Genomic DNA, 18,540 nt, shown 5'->3' with positions numbered 1-18,540 from the left:
GACTCGACTCAATGTAGTCCGTGAGTTGAATTATGCAGTGCTTGACGATCTGAGACTGCGGTTGTGGATCTGAGGTCAAGGTTGAGAAATAGCCAAGGCGACTGGAGAGATATTAAAAGAAGCTTGGTAGCCGTAGCTTGACAAATAACGTTGATGCCTGCTCGTGGTGCGATGTTGAAGTCGACTACAATTAAGGTATATATGACCAGGTTACCTCAACTTTAACGTCGAGTAGCGCGAAGTAGCACAATCCAAGACAGTCAGAGAAGGTGAATGGAACCCCTTCTTTGAGAAACCGAGGCTTGTAATGCAGACTAGTCAGGGGATGCGCGTTTGGTGCGGGAGCGATGCAGGTGGAAGAAGCAATAAAGAATGAGTGGCAGTGAACGAGCCAAGAGATGAGAAGTAGAGAAAAAGGAACTTATCCAAAAAAGACGAAATAAGGCGAGGCGAGTCGAGGTAGAGATGAGACGGGGGAGAAGGTGGGCGGCTTAGTACGATAAAGCGAATGAGAGTGGTTGTGAGGTGGCTTTGACTTTGGCGTTGGCTTTGGCTTTGGCTTTGCTGAGCTGTTCATTCTTCATGTGCTTTCCATTTTTGCGAAACTTCTCTTGCCCTCCACTGCAATTGACCCGCTTGAATTGCACCGCCGCACCTGCCTCTGTGGGGCAGAGTCCTGTAACTTGGAGCCTCCTTTTCCTTCGAGCCCCTGACCCATGTCAGTAGTTCCTTCCAGCTCGTGTGCTCATCTCCTTAACCTGGACAAGGACCCAGACCTGCCGGGACCCTTTAGTTTATGATTACCGCCAAGCGGAAGGTACGAACCGTAGAAATAGTCTACTGTACGCCTTCTTTGTCATTGCATTGGTTGAAGATGCTTAAGAAAGCACTTTCCCCTTGCAACTTCCCCAGATTTTGCTTGTATGCCGGATTTGTACTTTGGTATCAACAAGGTTTCACAGAGGCTTCCATTCGCTTCCTGCCACCCATCTGTCTTATTGTACTGTTCCATTGTGATCATACCACAATGGATCCTAGTTCTTCTGGAAGACACGACTGCGAACGGCCGAGACCTCCACTACCAAGCTTCGTTTATTGACTTGCAGTAATTATCGAGCTGTTTGCGCGCCGATTATTTTAGCGACGTCGCTTTCGTTAGACTTCTTAGGTCGATAATTAAGCTGCAAGTCCAATAGCCCATTTGTTTGTTTCCATCCGATCTTTATTGGCTTACACCTTCAAGATCACCCCTTCATGCCATAATAAGGAGCTTCAATGTTAACTCCTTGAAACTGGAGTTGCCGAAGAAGCACCAAGTGCTTTATTATACATGCATCAAGTTGTATTTTTCACCATGTTGCACGAATATTAGAAGGCAACCTGCTCTCGTACGCCACACATGTGGCTGAACCGTAATCAAGCTCTGATTGGATAGAGTTCATTCGCAGGCATAGGCCAGCTCAGCCTCGTCCAGAATGTCCAAACTTGCACCTCACTTCGCATTCTTTGTTACCACGAACCCTTAACCTCTTTGCGCTCGCGTCAACAAGGTCAGCAGTCAGAATCTGACTCGACACGCAAAGGTCTTTTCTCTTCCGCATCATTTCCTTTTCAGCTTCCTTCAGCGAAAGACGCGCCCTCAAAGCTACGCCGACCTGTCGCTACTCCCCGTAATCCGTCGCACGCGCTATCCCAGCATCTGCTTCTCCATCGATCGCATTAAACCTCTGCCCAGCGGTACTTATTAGCTTAAGCTTCGCTGTATTGGATCTAGATTTGTTCCCGCTTGCAGATCACCGACCGTGACACGACGCCCAAACGATCCTGTTCAAATAATCCGATTATCTGTCTACTATCAACATCTTCGTTTCTTCTAAATAAATTGCATCATGTTCTTTCTCTACAACCTGGAACGCAAGGTCACCTTGCACCCTTCTTTCATGGGTCGCAACATGCATGAGCTGGTTACAGGCAAGCTCCTGAAGGATGTCGAAGGCACATGCGCTGGCAGCTACTTCATCATCTCCATCATGGATGCTTTCGAAATCTCCGAAGGCCGAATCCTTCCTGGTCTCGGTATGGCTGAGTTTACCGTGGGATATCGCGCTGTGGTATGGCGGCCATTCAAGGGCGAGACGGTAAGGCTATCACTACTCAGGATTGATGATCCAGGAGTCTGACTTGACTCAGGTTGATGCTGTTGTCCATTCTATAAACCCCCAAGGTTTCTTTGCACATGCAGGACCTCTGCAGCTCTTTGTGTCGGCTCATGTAGGTTTCTCTCGACTGTCACAATACGACCCTTCTAACGCATAGCGCAGTTGATTCCCAATGATGTCAAGTGGGATCCTAATGCGACACCACCTCAATTCACCAACAACGAGGATACCGTCATCGAGCCACAAACGCACGTGCGTGTGAAGATCATCGGTACCAGAACAGAGGTCGGCGAGATGTGGGCTATTGGTAGCATTAAGGAAGATTACCTGGGGTATGTTTATTCCAGTCAATGTTATTGGGTTCTGTTTACTAACTGCTCTTTCTAGATGCCTTCAGGCCTCTTAATCTCGATGCGATATGGAGAGAAGTTGGACTCGAAAATGAAAAAGGGGTTTATCAAGCACCAAGCATGATCAGCTACCCGACAATAGATGCCACCAAACCACAGGCCATCACAACAAAAGCTTTTATTTTTTGCGGCAAATTTATGAACTGCTTTACCAAGCAAGGGTACCATTGCATGCTGCAGCTTGAATAAGAGACTCATCAGCAAGACGAGTCGGCTGTTCAAGCCAAGCAGTGCCACCACACCTGGGCCCACCGCACAGTTCTTTGTAATGGATATATAGGGTGTTTAGATAGCCCAAGGTTGAATGTGATGGGCGCAGTTTGCTATACAGGAAATGGGCGTCGGTTCTGGCTTATTTCGACAGCGAACGATTAGACAATTACACGCAAGATGTTGCACTTTGCAAAACATATAATAAAAATACAGATACCCGATCACGCTCGAGCTTCTGCGCCCTATGAGTGACTACTGTCCGCCCTGCAACAAAATTTCTTAGGATGGCCAATTGCATGTCACGAAGATAGGTCTTGATTTCCTGAAGCAGGTTGATCTCCCCCACGAAACCCCGCAATCTTGGATGTCTCCCCGCTTGGAAACTTGGGATGGGACCGGGGAGCTCCGGGGAAGTGCATGATATTCGTTCTTATAAATTGGGCTCTCGGGGCTTGCTTCTCCGAGAAAATTGACTTTGTGCATTGCTTATCGATTGCCCTTACAAGAGCTCAAACATAGACAATATGAGTAGAGTATGGACTTCAGCAACATTGCGAATACGACCAGCTTTCAAAACTAATACACTACGACTACGGAGTATGACCAGAAACATGTCCGCCATGCAAGCGTCCAATAGACTACGAACATCACTGCTGGAGGGAAAGAAGGCATTCGGTGCCTGGCAGATGCTTCCTGGGGCGAACGTGTCACGGGTACTGGCGAGATCAGGAGTTGACTGGGTGCTAATAGACTGTGAACACGGCAACATAGATGGTAAAGGCTCCTTCACTGTCACTACCGACAAGGCCTGACGTTTGTTTAGATGGCGCAATGCACGACGCCGTGCCAGCTATTGCGGCACTAGGGGTTTCGCCTATCGTGAGATTGCCTGATATGCAAGGATGGATGGTAAAACGTAAGATTTACACAGACATCTCGAATTGAAAGAGCAGCATTGACATTCCCTAGGTGCACTTGACAGCGGAGCTCACGGTGTAAGCATTGATGATTGAAAGATCGTAGTATCAAGACTGACTCTCACAAGATCGTTGTTCCGTTGCTGAGAACACCCGAAGAGGCGAGACAGCTCGTCCAATCTGCCAAATTCCCCCCTCAAGGCAGACGAGGCTTTGGATCTCCAATTGCTCCCGAGCGATTTCATCCTGAGCCAACCTTCACGCAGTACCTTCAGCAAGCGAACGATTCTCTTCTAACCATCGTTCAGATCGAAACCAGGGAGGCACTTGAGTCAATTGATGAGATTGCTGCTGTGGACGGGATTGATGTGTTGTTCATTGGACCCTTTGACCTAGGTAAGGCAATTGAGTATCCTGGGAAGCCCAAAAGTATTAATACACGACAGGAAACGCCATTGGCCACCCTATCATCGAAGGAGTTATGGCCTCGGAACTGAAAGATGCCATTGCCAAGATTCTTGCTGCTAGTCAAAAGGCGGGCAAGAAGACAGGAGTATACTGTACAGGAGGAGAACAAGCGAAGGTATATGCCGATCTTGGATTCGATATGATGAATGTGGTGACAGATTACACGTCTCTGGGGCTTGTAGTCAAAGAGCAGCTCAGTTTTGCTGATGGAAGCGTGGCGCCGGTCAGAGGACAGGGTTACTAAGAGTGCTTCAAACTTGAACTTCAGTCCTTCTCTGCCTTGTCCATTTGAGCTTCGACTTGCTCGACTGTGAATCGGTGCATGAGTTTAATAGCCTTGCCCACACTCTTAACATTCTCCTCTGGGGCTGTAGACTTGCTGATGTGTATCTAGAATTTCATGTGAATACTAGAAAACTCCGGATTTGTTGTTATACTTACTACAGGCACGTCGAAGTCATAAATGTCTCTCCATTGCTTGCTCTCGGGTTTTGGAAGGTCAACATCAACTTCCGTATAGTCGAACGGCCTTTTATCCCAGACATCAGATAGAACATGCTTGGCTTGACTACAAAGGCCACATGTTTCGCGAGTAAAGAATGTTATCCTCGTTGAGAATAGAAGACGACGAGTAGCAAACATGATGAGATGAGAAAGATTGATTTATAGAGATTAATGGTTACAAATGGCCATATAAACAAAATGTATAATAAGAATGGCCTGAGATTATAGATAGATGAGATGATATAACGGTCTAGTCCTAACACGCATAACAACCCCGCATCGAAAAGGGAAAGCGGTCAAGCCATAGCTGGGCTGTTTCCAGTGGACATCGTCATCGCCTCCATGGGTGTCAGAGCTTGAATTCTAGAAGCTCCCACCCCACCAGAGTCGGTGATAACCAAATTCCCCTTCTTCTCTCTTATTTATACTTTGAAAATCTTCAATTCAAGCTTGTGGAGCACGAATCTAAAACTGCTAGCGAAATGGCCCAAAAGTGTGTCCATCAAGGTTGTGGAAAGGAGTTTACGGACCCTGATGAGAAGTGCGAGTACCACCCCGGTCCGCCTGTTTTCCACGAGGGGCAGAAAGGTAAGCTTGATCAAGAAACACCATACAATGTTCTGTATACTGATTTGCTGCATAAAGGATGGAAGTGCTGCAAGCCTCGAGTTTTGACCTTTGATGAGTTTATGGAGATTCCGCCCTGCACGACAGGCACTCATTCCACCACCGACAAGCCGCCGCAACTGGAGGAGAAACCTCAGCAGGACGATGCTGATCTCGTCAAGAAGATCGATGCGCTAAACGCTGCGACTCCCTCGCGTGCACCAGTTCCGACTGCTCAGCATGCTCCCACCCCGCCTCCCCCAGCTCCCGAGTCGGAAGACGACGACCCCAGTCTCGAGATTGCCGACGGCGTTGGCTGCAAGAGAAGAGCCTGCGGCGCAACTTATAAGAAGGGTAGCTCGAGAGACGAAGAGGAGTGTGTTCACCACCCAGGTGTCCCGATCTTCCATGAGGGAAGCAAGGGCTACTCCTGCTGCAAGAGGAGAGTGCTGGAGTTTGACCAGTTCATGAAGATCGAGGGATGCAAAACTAAGAACAAACACTTGTTTGTGGGCAGCGGAAAGAAGGATGGCGCTGATAGCGAGGAGATTGTTTCTAACGTCAGGTGAGTTTATGTCTCCTGTCTAAGATTGCTTGTGTTAATGCTGACGAACCTAGACATGACTTCTATCAGACCCCCGTCAACGTTATCGCATCTTTCTTCTTGAAAAAGATCGACAAGGGCACGGCCAAGATCGAGCTCCAGCCCAAGCAGCTGAAGCTTGACCTCGCAACATCCGACTCGCCTCCCAAGCGCTATACCGCCGACATCCCCTTATACGGTTCGATTGACCCAGAGAAGTCAAGCTACAGAGTGCTCGGCACGAAGTTGGAGTTTGTCCTGGCTAAATCTGACGGCGCCTCGTGGCCAGTGTTTCGAGGCGACGAAGCCCTGACAGGTGAGATCCTGCAGATTGGTCGTGCTGGAAGGGCTTGATAGCAGCAGCTATCAACAACGAGAACATTTGAGAAATACCATCATTGGGAGTTTATGTGATTGATATGGCGTTGATGAAATTTTAGATGAAAGCATTCCTCAATGGAGATGTTGAGGACCCAAAGAATGGACTAACCAGAGAGATGAGCGAGAAAATAGAATAAGAAGAACATTTACCACGGTCTATTGTTTCAAGCCCCCAGTTCGCTATGGGAAAGCAGAGGCCGCATCTCTTTGTTTTAACATTTACATGGACAAGTAATTTATGAGGCTGTGCGATAGAGGATTTGATTGACTTTCGATCACGCAGAAGCGGCAGAACCAACAACATTCATGCAACCGGTCTGAGTGACAGTCGCATGTGCGTGATTTAACATTAGTGAACTGCAGGAGAACATCGTGAACCTTGCATTGGAATGTTTCATCATGGATCAGCACTCGAAGGATGTGGAACCCTGGGTATTTTGCTGACAATTAGACCGACAACAACCAACAGCAAAGAATCGACAGCGATCTTCTCACTGCAACTTTAAATATGTGGTCTGATACCCAGAGAAAGACGCTCTGAGCCGTCCTTTCTTGGTAGAATACTGGTATTTTCTGATAGCAACATGTGGTACACCTTTTTGTTCTGTCTTATAAGTACAACTCAAGCTGGAGACATCTTACTACGACAGGACACTCCTCAGATAGCTAGAAACATTTCTGGTTACACAGCTTATGATGTGTTAAACTACACCAGTGCTAACCTTGACGATTTGCCGAAAATAGAAGTTCCATTGCGTATTCTTTGTGTTGGAGATTCGATTACTGAAGGATGGGGCAGTGATTCCAATGGCGGTGACGGAAATGGCTATCGACTTTCTCTTGCAGGGCATCTATCTCGTGAGTCTTATTGGACAAGGAGGTGGCTCCTAGAGACTTGTATTGACTCGTATATAGGTGAAGATGTTGTCTTTGCTGGTACAAGGCACCGAGGATCAATGGATGATAGGTACCATGTAAGCCTCGAGCTCAGAAGCAAAGACGTCATACTTATACCAATTCCTAGGCAGCATGGTCCGGAAAGACTATCCAGTACATAAACGATCATGTCACAGAATCATTGGAGCAGAGACCAAATGTTGTTCTTCTACATGCTGGGACAAACGATATGGACAGGCGATCTTCGATCTCGAAAGAAGGCAGCGATCCGAAAGGTGTAGCAAAGCGTCTAGGTCAACTTATCGATAAAATCATCGAATACTGTCCTGATGCAGTGATTCTAGTCGCGATACCTCTATCATCCTGTGATGGATTCAAGTCCAGATCTCCGGAATACAGAGCCATGATCCCCGAGGTCGTGCGGAAGCGGCGACAAGAGGGAAACCATGTTGTTGCCGTGGACTTTAGCACTTTCGATTTGAAGGATTTAAGAGACTGCTTGCACCCTACAAATGAAGGTTATGGAATTATGGGCGATTACTGGTATGACTTTTTGACACAAGTACCGGAGGGATGGATTAAGGAGCCTGTTGGGGATGATCCAGAGAGAGGGGATGACAATGGAGTTGGTATGAGAGCAGGGATAGATATGAGGTATACTTGGGGAGTCGGTTTAAGTTGGATATTGTATTTCTATGCCATAGAGTGGTTGAACTGATATATACATTTGATGCTTGGAAGTTGTGAGTCAGTCAATACTTACCTAGAGTCAATATGAATGAAGCTTCGTATCCTGGATAAAGATGAGTGATGTTAAATAGATGCTATTGTCAGATCAAAGTTGCAATACCATTGGGAAAGCACATCAGCATGAAAAGGCAGGTATGTAAATATCACACGAGCCAACAAACATGCGAATCCACGAAATGTCGACCAAGACCCAATCCCACTCTTGTCCGCGGATACTAATGCAAGGTTCCTGATAAGAGGTGATTCTTCCACCCGTGGCCGTGGAAATGAAAGGCATTGGAGAATCGATAAGTTGAGTCCCCCACATTAAATTACCAAAGCTGAACAAATTCGGATACGTAACCAGAGACTGAAAGACGGCTTCTAACTGGCTGCGGTCATTTCTGCCATCATCACACCCTCCTGCCTCTGCTGTCACCCGTCGCACGTGCTTGGCGCTTTTGATCTCGGAATGCGCTGTAGAACCTGCATTTAGTGACCTTTGATCACTGTTTTAGTAGGGTCTAGTGGGTTTTCTGGGCGATCTTGGCGGTTGTCTTGGGGCTTCTTGTGTAAACTGATAAGAGAATCCATTTAAGTGATAGTCGCCCAATTGATATCGCTCAGTATCAGATAGAGATAACGGCTGTCTTCGTACATTGTACCTGTACCTGTACTTGTACCTGATCATGATGCCATGGTAATCACTACCTGTTCCTTGTTCCTTATCAGAGATGGTCTCAGGCATGGAAGCAAACAAGCTTAACTTGATGGCTGTGCTGTGTTGTGCTGTGTTGTGCTGCGTTGCCCTTCCGCCCGGTGACGACTGCTATAAGTTGTAGTCATACCCTGGGATTCAGCTGACGCCTGAACGGCCGACTTTTATATTACAACCAGATTTATAACCTCGACAACAACCTGACCTTCTAAAAACCTCTTTAATCAGACCGTTCAAATACACGCATTTCAAATAATCAACAACAATGTCGGCTGAAGTCTCTCATGGTCGCGGTGGTGCTGGCAACTTCAAGCCTGACGATACAGAGTACGTCGATGGAGAAGTCGTTCGTACTGGCGTTGTTGGAAGCCACGGTGATGGCGCATACAGTGCAGGACGTGGAGGTAAGTAACTATCGATATTCTGTTCTGGTCATATGTTGCTACGGCAGCGTTGTCTTTCGCAAAAACCTACCCTACGTCTACCCATCATAGGCGAAACCAGTCTTCTAACAGACCTTGTTCAACAATAGGTGCTGGAAACATTGGCGATATAGGCACACCTACCACCGAGCGAAAGGATCAAGACATCATCCCCGAGATTGCGATCCGGCCGAGCCAGGACGGCCGAGACTTCCACACTGGCCGCGGAGGTGCTGGCAATGCTCAAGTTGGTACTCCGGAGCGAAAGTCTGAGGAGGAAGAGAAGACCACTGCCAAGACCCCCGTTGGTCTGGCTGACAAGCTCAAGTCCAAGCTCTTTGGCCACAAGAAGTAGATGGATGAAGTTGGGTACGATGGAGGAGGATATGTCGTTTTCGGGCAGTGCTGTTGTTGATATTGGTTCTTTCAGAAATACCCCCGATGTCATTGCTGCTCTCGTGAATGTCTGTAGATGAGTTTTCAATATTCACCGTTTTATTGCGCATGGTCCTAAATGATGACCTTGAAGCCAAACGTGCCCAGTGACATGAGAGAAACGTCCCCCGCATCTTACTGTGAGCATGTCTGTCTGACCTGCATAATAAAGATCTGACAGCTTCTGATCAAAAGGCTACTGAAGAAAGGCTCTGTAGTAAGCCGTAATAAGAACTTGTCGGTATGCAGGTGTCAAAGGTACGGTACGTTGGGCTGCCATGGATGACGCTGATTTCCATTATCTAGTGGAGATTCAATTATCAAGGATCATCCCTTGTTATTACAGTATCTCCAGACTCCCGAGATCCAAGTCTCCACTTCCCCTCATTTCTTGACTTCTCGTGAGTCAAGTTCAACTCGAAGAGCGGAGTGTCTGTGTCTCCAGACTCCGCTTCAAAATTCAAGGTGCTGTAAAGAGAAAGTCGATATTCCAGGATCGGCTCTACTCTGTGGGTTTCCTCAATCCCAAGCCCGAAGCTAAACCAATTCGGCATTAAACAGCTGCATCTCTGAACTAAGAGAAACTGCAAGCACCTTGTTAGTGCTGAACTGATCATTAAAGACCCTGATAAGAGCCCAAATAGTTCAGGGATCGTCCAAGGTGGCCTTGATTATGCTGGCTTACAGCGATTCCGTAGACGACAAGACCCAAAGGTAGCGAATAGGCATTGCGATAAACACACATTGCCGAGTGATTATTGTCTCGTTAGTCTTGGTTTCTAGCATGGGAAGGATCTTTTGTTGGTTAGAAGGTGCTATTAGAGGATGCGACGGTGATATCCGTCCTGACCTGATTTGGTTTTCTGGTGCTGGCCAACTTTAAGAATACAACTAAGTGCCGTTCATTCAATATTCATTGTGACCCCTTTCCTGCTCTTTCTCACTTGATCTCGGCATCATCAGGATTCGTTGTGCGCGCGATTGCTTCAACAATATCCAGGCTCTAGATTCTTCCTATATCCGTTTACTTCCCGCATACCGACAGAGTACATGGAGTACTTTACAGCTTACCAAGAGCAAAGAAAGCTCTACATTTACTGGAAACCGTTCCAATCGCATCAAATAACGGCCTGGCGTTGAATCTTATCTCACTGTACTTTACACTCACTCACCTGTCTCGGCCGTGTGACGACAATCACGTGGGTCTGGTGAGATCACGAGTGCGACATACATACCAGGTACCGAAGCTCACTGCAGGCAGCTATGGCGCCAAACCTTCAACCTCAACCTCAGACTCAAACTCACCTTCAGCGTCCGCAACTCAAAGATCATAGACCGTGGTCAGGACTCTCCAATATCTCTAAACGGTCCTTTAGATCCTGCGCCACTTCTGCTTTTGAGGCTGACGACGAGCGTTCCTCCAGCGACGGCGATATGAGCCCTCGCAATAGCCAGTCTGGCTTGCGACGCCCAATCGTGCCGCGTCATTCTGGTCATGACGCTCGCCCGACGAGTCGAAAGGAACTTCTGGGATGGTACGCTTATGCGTTCGCTGCTGAGACGTACGTGATTTGTGGCATCGGTAAGTTCGATTATAGAGCTTCTGTAGATGCGACCCACCACTAATACTCATGCTCCAGCTTCATTCATCCCTATTCTGCTTGAAACCCTCGCTAGAGAGAACGGTGTGCTGCTTTCAGACCGAAAAACACCATGCGGATCAAGTGATAGCAAAAATGAAGGCGATGGCCAGTGTATTGTCTGGGTGTTTGGAATGGAGATCAACACCGCCAGTTTCGCAATGTACACCTTTTCAGTGAGCGTCTTAGTCCAAGCCCTGCTCGTTGTCAGTATCAGCTGCGCCGCCGACCATGGAAACTACCGCAAGAAGCTCCTCCTCAGTTTCGCTTGGATTGGAAGCTTCGCGGTCATGTCCTACATCTTCATCACCAAAGACAACTATATTCTCGGCGCTCTCTTGACCGTTATATCCAACACATCGTTTGGCGCATCATTCGTATTACTAAACTCTTTCCTCCCCCTACTTGTGCGATACCATCCCGATGTTATCGAGGCCAATATCACTACTACGCCGGATTTGGGCAACTCGGACTATGAGTCGCGTCCTCTGAACGAGTCGGTAGGTGAACCCGAGGCACCAGCAGTTACAACAACCTCGCCTTTGTTGCTTCCCGAGGACGGCGAACGGTTAAAACCCACGGCAAGCCATGCAGAGATAACGTCCAAGGAGCTGCAACTGTCAACGCGCATATCAGCGATCGGAATTGGTACTGGATATATCGCAGCACTGTTTTTGCAATGTGTTTGTATCGGTGTTCTCATCTCAATGCATAATACTACATGGGGCCAGCGAGTCGTATTATTCATGGTTGGCGTCTGGTGGACCGTTTTTACTATTCCTGCGGCAATGTGGTTGCGACCCCGTCCCGGACCTCCCCTAGCAGACAATGGCCGAAAAGGCATCATGGCGGGACTCGCATACATTCTATATGCTTGGAAGAGCCTGTTCAGGACAGTCCAGCAGGCCAGACGTCTGTTGGATATTGTTCTGTTCCTCGCCGGATGGTTTCTTTTGTCAGACGCCATCGCAACCACGTCATCGACTGCCATCCTATTCGCCAAGACCCAACTCCACATGAAACCGTGGGCGCTCGGTATGATCAATGTCATTTCAACTCTTGCAGGGGTGTTCGGTGCGTTCGGATGGTCGTGGATATCGCGACTTTTCAATCTCCAAGCCCATCAGACCATTCTTGTCTGCATCGCGCTGTTCGAACTGATTCCCCTTTACGGCTTATTGGGCTATCTTCCATTTGTCAAAAATTGGGGTGTTTTTGGACTCCAGCAACCATGGGAAATGTATCCCTTGGCCGCTGTCTACGGAGTTGTCCTTGGAGGTCTGAGCGGTTACTGTCGTTCCCTATACGGCGAACTTATCCCCCCCGGATCCGAGGCAGCTTTCTATGCACTCTACGCAATTACCGACAAAGGCTCCAGTGTTTTTGGACCGACGATTGTGGGAGCAATCATTGACAGGACTGGTACAATACGTCCTGCTTTTTGGTTTCTCGCAGTTTTGGTTGGCTTCCCTGCACCCCTGATATGGTTCATTGACGTTGAACGCGGAAGACGAGAGGGCGCCAAACTCGCAAACTCAATAACAGAGTCAACTGAGCAAGAAGAGGATGAGGGTGATGATGAAGCTGAGCGTCGTGGAATGCTGGCGGATTATGAGCGAGAACAGGAACACTATGAGCGTGCAGGTCGTTAATTTCGCGGGCTGTTATTGGATAGCATAGCGACGGCGTTTTGCTGGATGATCAGTTATGTCATTTTAGTACTACTGTATCCGTAAATGGATGTAGATCATGTTCGGACAATAACTACATACCGTTCCTGGATGTTAATATAGTAAGCACATGTCGCAATAAAAAGATGAATAATCTTTCAAACCTCATTGCACATTAAACATACCGCAGCACTTACATCCATGGCATGTTACTGGTGATGGTCAGCTCCCGGCCCCCGTTTGATCGGAGTTTCTAGAAGGGCGCTTCCTTGTACGGTTCTATATCCGGGGGAAGTTAGCATTGGATGCAAACACGGCGACCCTGCCCTTTCCTGCCTTTACCAGGTCGGCTACTGGCTGACCTGCAGCCCTCCTTCCGTCTTGAAACGGCAAACGGCGCTTACCCAATGCTATGTATACCGAAGATATCGCGTCACTTTATCGCGTCTGCTCTATTATCCACTTTCCACTTTCCCCTACGGATACCTTAGTACCTTAGTAACTTCCAACGTCCAACCACCTCGAACCCAATTTTCCCTCGACCTCCTACAGACGACGGAAAGGCGCCAAGTCTCGCATCGCATCGGATAATAGGCTATAGGTAGCCAAGACTCACCTTGACGCGTTGAGCAGGCCTGGTGTAACTCCCTCAGCTTAGGTGGCCCCATTGCCAGGTTAATCACGTGACGCTAGTCTCTTTGTGCTTTTGGCCCGATTCTTAACGTTAGTTCTTCCGCAGATTGCGACGTTGCTCACCTAGACAAATCGAGCCTTACGTGCACAGGACATCGCACGCCGCGATCTGTCGCTCACAGACAGACAGCTTGGGCTCGGCTTCACATACAACGCGCCATCAAAAATTGGCTACGCCACATCCAAACAATCATTTCTCCATCTTCCTCATATCCGTCTCGTCGTTTTCATCGCCCTTTCATCGCGCTATTCGCTCTCTGTCGCCCGAAACCCCTCCTTCTCTCTCCACCTCCGACGCGGTCATACCCAACCGCATCAAAACGCCACAATGAGCAATCGCAAACGATCGCGATCTGTTGGGGAGGAGAATCGCGCAGAATGTCCCTTCTCAATTAATTACGCGAATAATCCATCGCGCGCAGAACAAGAACGTCATAAAAACAAGAAGCGGAAGCGCGACGGCCAAGATGACGATAAGCGAGTTCAAATCCAAATTTCACCCTTCTCTCCAACGGGAAGCTTCAAGACCCATGACACGATGGACTTGTATTACACAGTTGAGCCTGGCAAGCGATGGCAAGATATGACGCGCTACAATAGCTTCGTCCGTAAGTACTCAATGGAATCCAGACAGCACGATATTTGAGGGGCTTACGGCTAATGTCTGCTAGTTAATAGCATTAAATACTACAGTGAGGGTTTCGTGTATGTCGCGAACGAAACAACGGTTGAGCATCAGAAGGCCCAGAACGAACATGGCGACTATGAGAAGAGAGATAACAGAGAAGAATGGGTAGCGCGCATCCTCGAGATTCGAGCCTCCGACGAGCACCATGTCTATGCCCGTGTCTACTGGATGTACTGGCCTGACGAGCTACCTCAGGGTACTATCGATGGCAAGAAGACTGTTCAGGGCCGCCAACCATACCATGGCCGCAACGAACTGATCGCGTCCAACCACAGTATGTTCCAGAATGCTGACTGACATCCTTACCGCAACGCAACTGACCAATGATTTAAGTGGATATCATCAACGTCGTCAGTGTAACGGCGCCCGCTTCCGTCAACCAATGGATAGAGTCAGACGACGAGGAGATCCAGGACGCTCTATATTGGCGCCAAGCATACGACTGTCGTAACTCGCAGCTCTCGGTATGTTGCGAGGTAGCCTGCTTTCCATTGACTTAAACTAACGTTCACACAGTCGGTTGATATCATGTGCAAATGCCAAACCCCTGCAAACCCGGATAAAACACTTATAGGATGTACGAGTTCGGAATGTGGGAAATGGATGCACCGCGAATGCATGGTCCATGACGTACTCATGAAGGTTTTCGAACGATTGGGCACCGACAAACCTCACCGGACCGAGGGAGCGACTGTCAAAGAAGAAAAACCCGAAGAAGCAACACGTCCCCTTTCGCCCACCGATGCCGAAGAAAAAGAGACACAGCCAACGATCGACGTGCGCTCTGGCGAGACACAAGATAATGTTCACGTGAAGAAGGGCATGCGTGAAACGCCCAGAGACACCGAAACTCCCACACCTGGACCGACACCAGCAAGATCTATCGCTGCAGCATCAGCCAAAGGGGCGAACAAGAAGGGTCGCAAGAAGAAGACTGTAGAGAAGCCTTACGCAGGGCTCTTTGAGGCTACTCTCAAGATGCAAGAAGGTCCTACGGCTTGGGAGATCCGTGATCTACGCCCAAATGTAACAGGTGGCGACAAGACCTGGACTGAGAAAGCCCATTGTCTTTTGTGCGATAGCAGCATCGAATGAACATTCAACACCGAGACCTTATAACCGTAAAGAGCCTGCTCCGGTCAGCAGGTTCTCACGTCTTGAGAAGCGCAATTCCATATTGCGCAGATCAACGAGTCAGCTATCAGCGGCTTGTGGGCAGCTGCGGCCTGCTTGAAACAAGGCTTATTGGAACGACGAATGTCATCGGTTTCTTTTATCAAAATTTCGAGGTCACTTTGGCGATTCGCCCACTGGTGGATTTTCCGGGCGCGGCGTTGGAGGCGAAACTGGCTGTATTGTGAGTTGGGAAAGTGGTGCGAACTGGAACTTGCGAGCAGTGAGGGAGATACGCACTTTGTTTTGCTATTTTATGAGATTCTTGAAGCGACGCGAGAGGAGTTGTCCACATGGGCCACAACACGAACTACTGGAGAGGACCAGGTCGACGTTAAGGCGGTGGATGGACGTATTCTGGGTACTGGATCAGAGAGAGGTTGAGCATGCGACTAGTTGGCCTTTTCGTTGATTATTAACCTTCTGACATGGTACTATTTGCCTGACAAAGGTGTTGTCGACGGCTTGACTTTATCTTTCTTAAGAATGAGGCTTTATTTTGATTTAATCGAATTCTATTTCCTTATACCCTGATACTTTGTTGTCTGACTACCTTATATATGATACTATCGCTAGTCCCATTTCACGTTGTTACAAAAGCCTGAACGCTTTTAGATTCTGAGAAGCTAACCCGTCAGTTACATGCTGTGGTTAGTATATGCCTCCGAAATATGTTTGTTTTGAGTCCCTAACGTTAGTATGAAGGTAGTCGGGAATAACCATGGATCTTGAGCTTACATTGAAGGTCAAGTACGTACTCCACACGGAGCTCCAGGCGACCCCGCTACTCCATAATGTCGCAGAGCTTCACCTCGACACAGTGCATTACCTGCAAACCACTGGACCCTTCGTAACCGACAATAACAAGAAATCAACAACTTCTGGACGGCCATAGCAAAACGACACAACAACCCGCTACAATGGCTGTCGACCCCTTTGACTCAGCTCTGTAAGCCTCTGCCTCTCTCTGCCTTTCGCGCAATGACGTTTTCCCCTTATAGCTGACCGTTTCATCCGTAGCGACCTCCTGCGCCGTCTCAATCCCAAGCAGACAACCGACCATCTCAACGCCATCATCTCCATCGCCCCTGACCTGACCGAAGATCTCCTCTCGTCCGTCGACCAGCCCCTTACCGTGCGCCGCTGCAAGCAGACTGGCCGAGACTACCTCCTTTGCGACTACAATCGCGATGGCGACAGCTACCGCTCTCCATGGTCCAACCAGTTTGACCCGCCCCTGGATGAGGCTGGCTCTGGTGGTGTAGGCGCAGGTGGAAACGAGGGCGCAGGCGAGGGTGCGATCCCAAGCGAGCGTGTTCGCAAGATGGAAGTTAAGGCGAACGAGGCCTTCGATGTCTATCGCGACCTGTATTACGAAGGCGGCGTGAGCAGTGTTTACTTCTGGAATCTCGACGATGGATTTGCAGGCGTTGTCCTTCTTAAGAAAGGTGAGAGACTCTCCTGTTATAACTGCATGTCTGTTTTTTGAACCGCGAACGCTAACTGGGCATCTAATTGCAGCTTCTCCCCAAGGTGGCAATTCCGAGGGTGTCTGGGACTCCATTCATGTTTTCGAAGCTATCGAGCGAGGACGAAGCACTCACTACAAGCTCACATCTACCGTGATCCTGACGCTGTCGACTGGTGGTGGTAATCTGGGCGAGATGGACCTCAGCGGCAACATGACACGCCAGGTCGAGCAGGATCTCCCTGTCGAGAACGACGATAGCCACATTGCCAACGTCGGACGGTTGGTTGAGGATATGGAGCTCAAGATGCGCAATCTCCTGCAAGAGGTTTACTTTGGCAAGGCCAAGGACGTCGTGGGTGACTTGAGGAGTATTGGAAGCTTGAGCGAAGGGGCACGGGATCGCGAAGCACAGCGAGAGCTTATTGGAAGCATGAGGAGATGATTGGTGTACAAAACCTCCTGCTCGTCTTATGTGGCGTTTTCTAAGAGCAATACGTTCGATAGACTGTTTACAACCTTTGTGGCATTGCAAATAAACACCATCTGTTCTGGAGTGAGTAGAGCAGACCTGGCAGGCAAGTTCCCTTTGATAGCCTCTTTACACTTTACAGCGAACTGCTTGCCTTGCAGGACTTGGAGGCATGGATATGATATACATGCTCTGACATCACTGTTACGAACTCTATCTACTGTGAACAAACCGGGGAAAATTTCATGTTCAAAGCACATGGCAAAACTCTCTAATCCCATTGTAAGTCGAGATCGATTAACCTGCGCATCGCTGGACCGGCCCGTTTTCCCGTAGAGAATAGTACATAGAGTAACACGTATATGGAGGTGAAGTGGTTACTTAGATTAGTATAGCATTAGCATTAGCTTCAACGCGTCCTGAGCGTCTTTGCAGGGGCTAGCGGGACCATTGGCTAAGTTCGATCCTGGACGTCGATCAGGTTCTATCATCAAAGCGAAGGTCGTGTTGTAAATTGGCAATGAGTGCAAAAATACACACAGTTGATCGGGTGAAGCATCCATAAACACTTCCAGCTACATAGAATTTTGGACGTTTGAGAACAACAACTCGAGCCATCACCCTCCGCTATGGCTGGCCGCGGCTCCTTGTTACAGTCAACATCGAGCTCATACGTAGTAAGGCTCTACTTCTACTGTACAGTACTGGCCAACAGATGGCGGCTAGCATGGTTATTCGCGTAGTGCGCCAGGCCACGCTAAAGAACATGGACTCAGTTCCTTCTGAGTCAGAGACATCACACGTTCTGCAGAAATGCATGAACACGACTTTGCGAGATTAGTGAAAGGCAGTAGCCTTTTGCACAAGGCACCGATGCTGCCATATGATGTTCTCTGAAGGATCTTAGCGATGAAGGGGGTCCCACCCTTGATCAGGGGTGGGCGCGAGCTTGAGGCCGGGCTGAAGACGGGGAAGTGGTTACAGATGCAGCAGCTAGACAGCCCTGTCTCGTCAGATATGACAGAGGACAGCGTCAAAGAACAGTGAGACCTTGGCACCCAGACACCATCAGTGATGGTATGGGGCTGGAGAAGTCGTGTAGGAAAGATCAAGGAACTCGGCTTGGTGAAACGGGTTTCGGAGGTGGAATGTGAGGCAGAGAGCCGGCGATAAAATTCGTAGCGATGTTCAACAGTGATCCGAGGACGACACGGATCGCGTTACGGATACGTAGTTCTCGATTGCTCGCTCGCTTTGCTTGCTCCATAGCCGCATTGAGGTCTGTGTTGCGCAT

At 48.6% G+C, this 18,540-nt stretch overlaps 8 protein-coding genes across 8 annotated transcripts; 7 read left to right on the top strand and 1 right to left on the bottom strand.

The window, feature by feature from the left end:
- Positions 1 to 1,889: 1,889 nt before the first annotated feature.
- FIESC28_02390 (uncharacterized protein) lies at positions 1,890 to 2,565 on the top strand (the record flags this gene model as incomplete). Its single annotated transcript, XM_031156539.1, has 4 exons — positions 1,890 to 2,138; positions 2,191 to 2,271; positions 2,322 to 2,491; positions 2,547 to 2,565. 4 exons carry the CDS (start codon positions 1,890 to 1,892, stop codon positions 2,563 to 2,565), a joined length of 519 nt encoding a protein of 172 aa, XP_031019413.1.
- Positions 2,566 to 3,393: 828 nt separating this feature from the next.
- On the top strand, positions 3,394 to 4,411 carry FIESC28_02389 (uncharacterized protein; the record flags this gene model as incomplete). Its single annotated transcript, XM_031156538.1, has 5 exons — positions 3,394 to 3,556; positions 3,606 to 3,698; positions 3,752 to 3,777; positions 3,828 to 4,095; positions 4,146 to 4,411. The coding sequence occupies 5 exons, from the start codon at positions 3,394 to 3,396 to the stop codon at positions 4,409 to 4,411; spliced, it is 816 nt and encodes a 271-aa protein (XP_031019412.1).
- Positions 4,412 to 4,431: 20 nt separating this feature from the next.
- On the bottom strand, positions 4,432 to 4,809 carry FIESC28_02388 (uncharacterized protein; the record flags this gene model as incomplete). The annotated part of the gene is made up of 2 exons (XM_031156537.1): positions 4,432 to 4,557; positions 4,609 to 4,809. The coding sequence occupies 2 exons, from the start codon at positions 4,807 to 4,809 to the stop codon at positions 4,432 to 4,434; spliced, it is 327 nt and encodes a 108-aa protein (XP_031019411.1).
- Positions 4,810 to 5,153: 344 nt separating this feature from the next.
- On the top strand, positions 5,154 to 7,856 carry FIESC28_02387 (uncharacterized protein; the record flags this gene model as incomplete). The annotated part of the gene is made up of 7 exons (XM_031156536.1): positions 5,154 to 5,259; positions 5,317 to 5,842; positions 5,896 to 6,176; positions 6,869 to 7,099; positions 7,157 to 7,215; positions 7,266 to 7,767; positions 7,843 to 7,856. The coding sequence occupies 7 exons, from the start codon at positions 5,154 to 5,156 to the stop codon at positions 7,854 to 7,856; spliced, it is 1,719 nt and encodes a 572-aa protein (XP_031019410.1).
- A 994-nt stretch (positions 7,857 to 8,850) lies between these two features.
- FIESC28_02386 (uncharacterized protein) lies at positions 8,851 to 9,362 on the top strand (the record flags this gene model as incomplete). Its single annotated transcript, XM_031156535.1, has 2 exons — positions 8,851 to 8,989; positions 9,118 to 9,362. 2 exons carry the CDS (start codon positions 8,851 to 8,853, stop codon positions 9,360 to 9,362), a joined length of 384 nt encoding a protein of 127 aa, XP_031019409.1.
- Positions 9,363 to 10,705: 1,343 nt separating this feature from the next.
- Positions 10,706 to 12,734, top strand: FIESC28_02385 (uncharacterized protein; the record flags this gene model as incomplete). The annotated part of the gene is made up of 2 exons (XM_031156534.1): positions 10,706 to 11,024; positions 11,083 to 12,734. The coding sequence occupies 2 exons, from the start codon at positions 10,706 to 10,708 to the stop codon at positions 12,732 to 12,734; spliced, it is 1,971 nt and encodes a 656-aa protein (XP_031019408.1).
- Positions 12,735 to 13,773: 1,039 nt separating this feature from the next.
- FIESC28_02384 (uncharacterized protein) lies at positions 13,774 to 15,228 on the top strand (the record flags this gene model as incomplete). Its single annotated transcript, XM_031156533.1, has 4 exons — positions 13,774 to 14,053; positions 14,117 to 14,407; positions 14,467 to 14,597; positions 14,650 to 15,228. 4 exons carry the CDS (start codon positions 13,774 to 13,776, stop codon positions 15,226 to 15,228), a joined length of 1,281 nt encoding a protein of 426 aa, XP_031019407.1.
- A 998-nt stretch (positions 15,229 to 16,226) lies between these two features.
- FIESC28_02383 (uncharacterized protein) lies at positions 16,227 to 17,219 on the top strand (the record flags this gene model as incomplete). The annotated part of the gene is made up of 3 exons (XM_031156532.1): positions 16,227 to 16,255; positions 16,327 to 16,754; positions 16,828 to 17,219. The coding sequence occupies 3 exons, from the start codon at positions 16,227 to 16,229 to the stop codon at positions 17,217 to 17,219; spliced, it is 849 nt and encodes a 282-aa protein (XP_031019406.1).
- Between the last annotated feature and the right edge of the window lie 1,321 nt (positions 17,220 to 18,540).

The sequence above is a fragment of the Fusarium coffeatum genome (assembly GCF_003316985.1).
Source record: "Fusarium coffeatum strain FIESC_28 chromosome Unknown BRIP53273_contig_52, whole genome shotgun sequence".
In the NCBI taxonomy this organism is placed as follows: Eukaryota; Fungi; Ascomycota; class Sordariomycetes; order Hypocreales; family Nectriaceae; genus Fusarium; species Fusarium coffeatum.
Note: the sequence above shows the minus strand (reverse complement) of the source record. Positions and strands in the feature narration are given on the sequence as shown.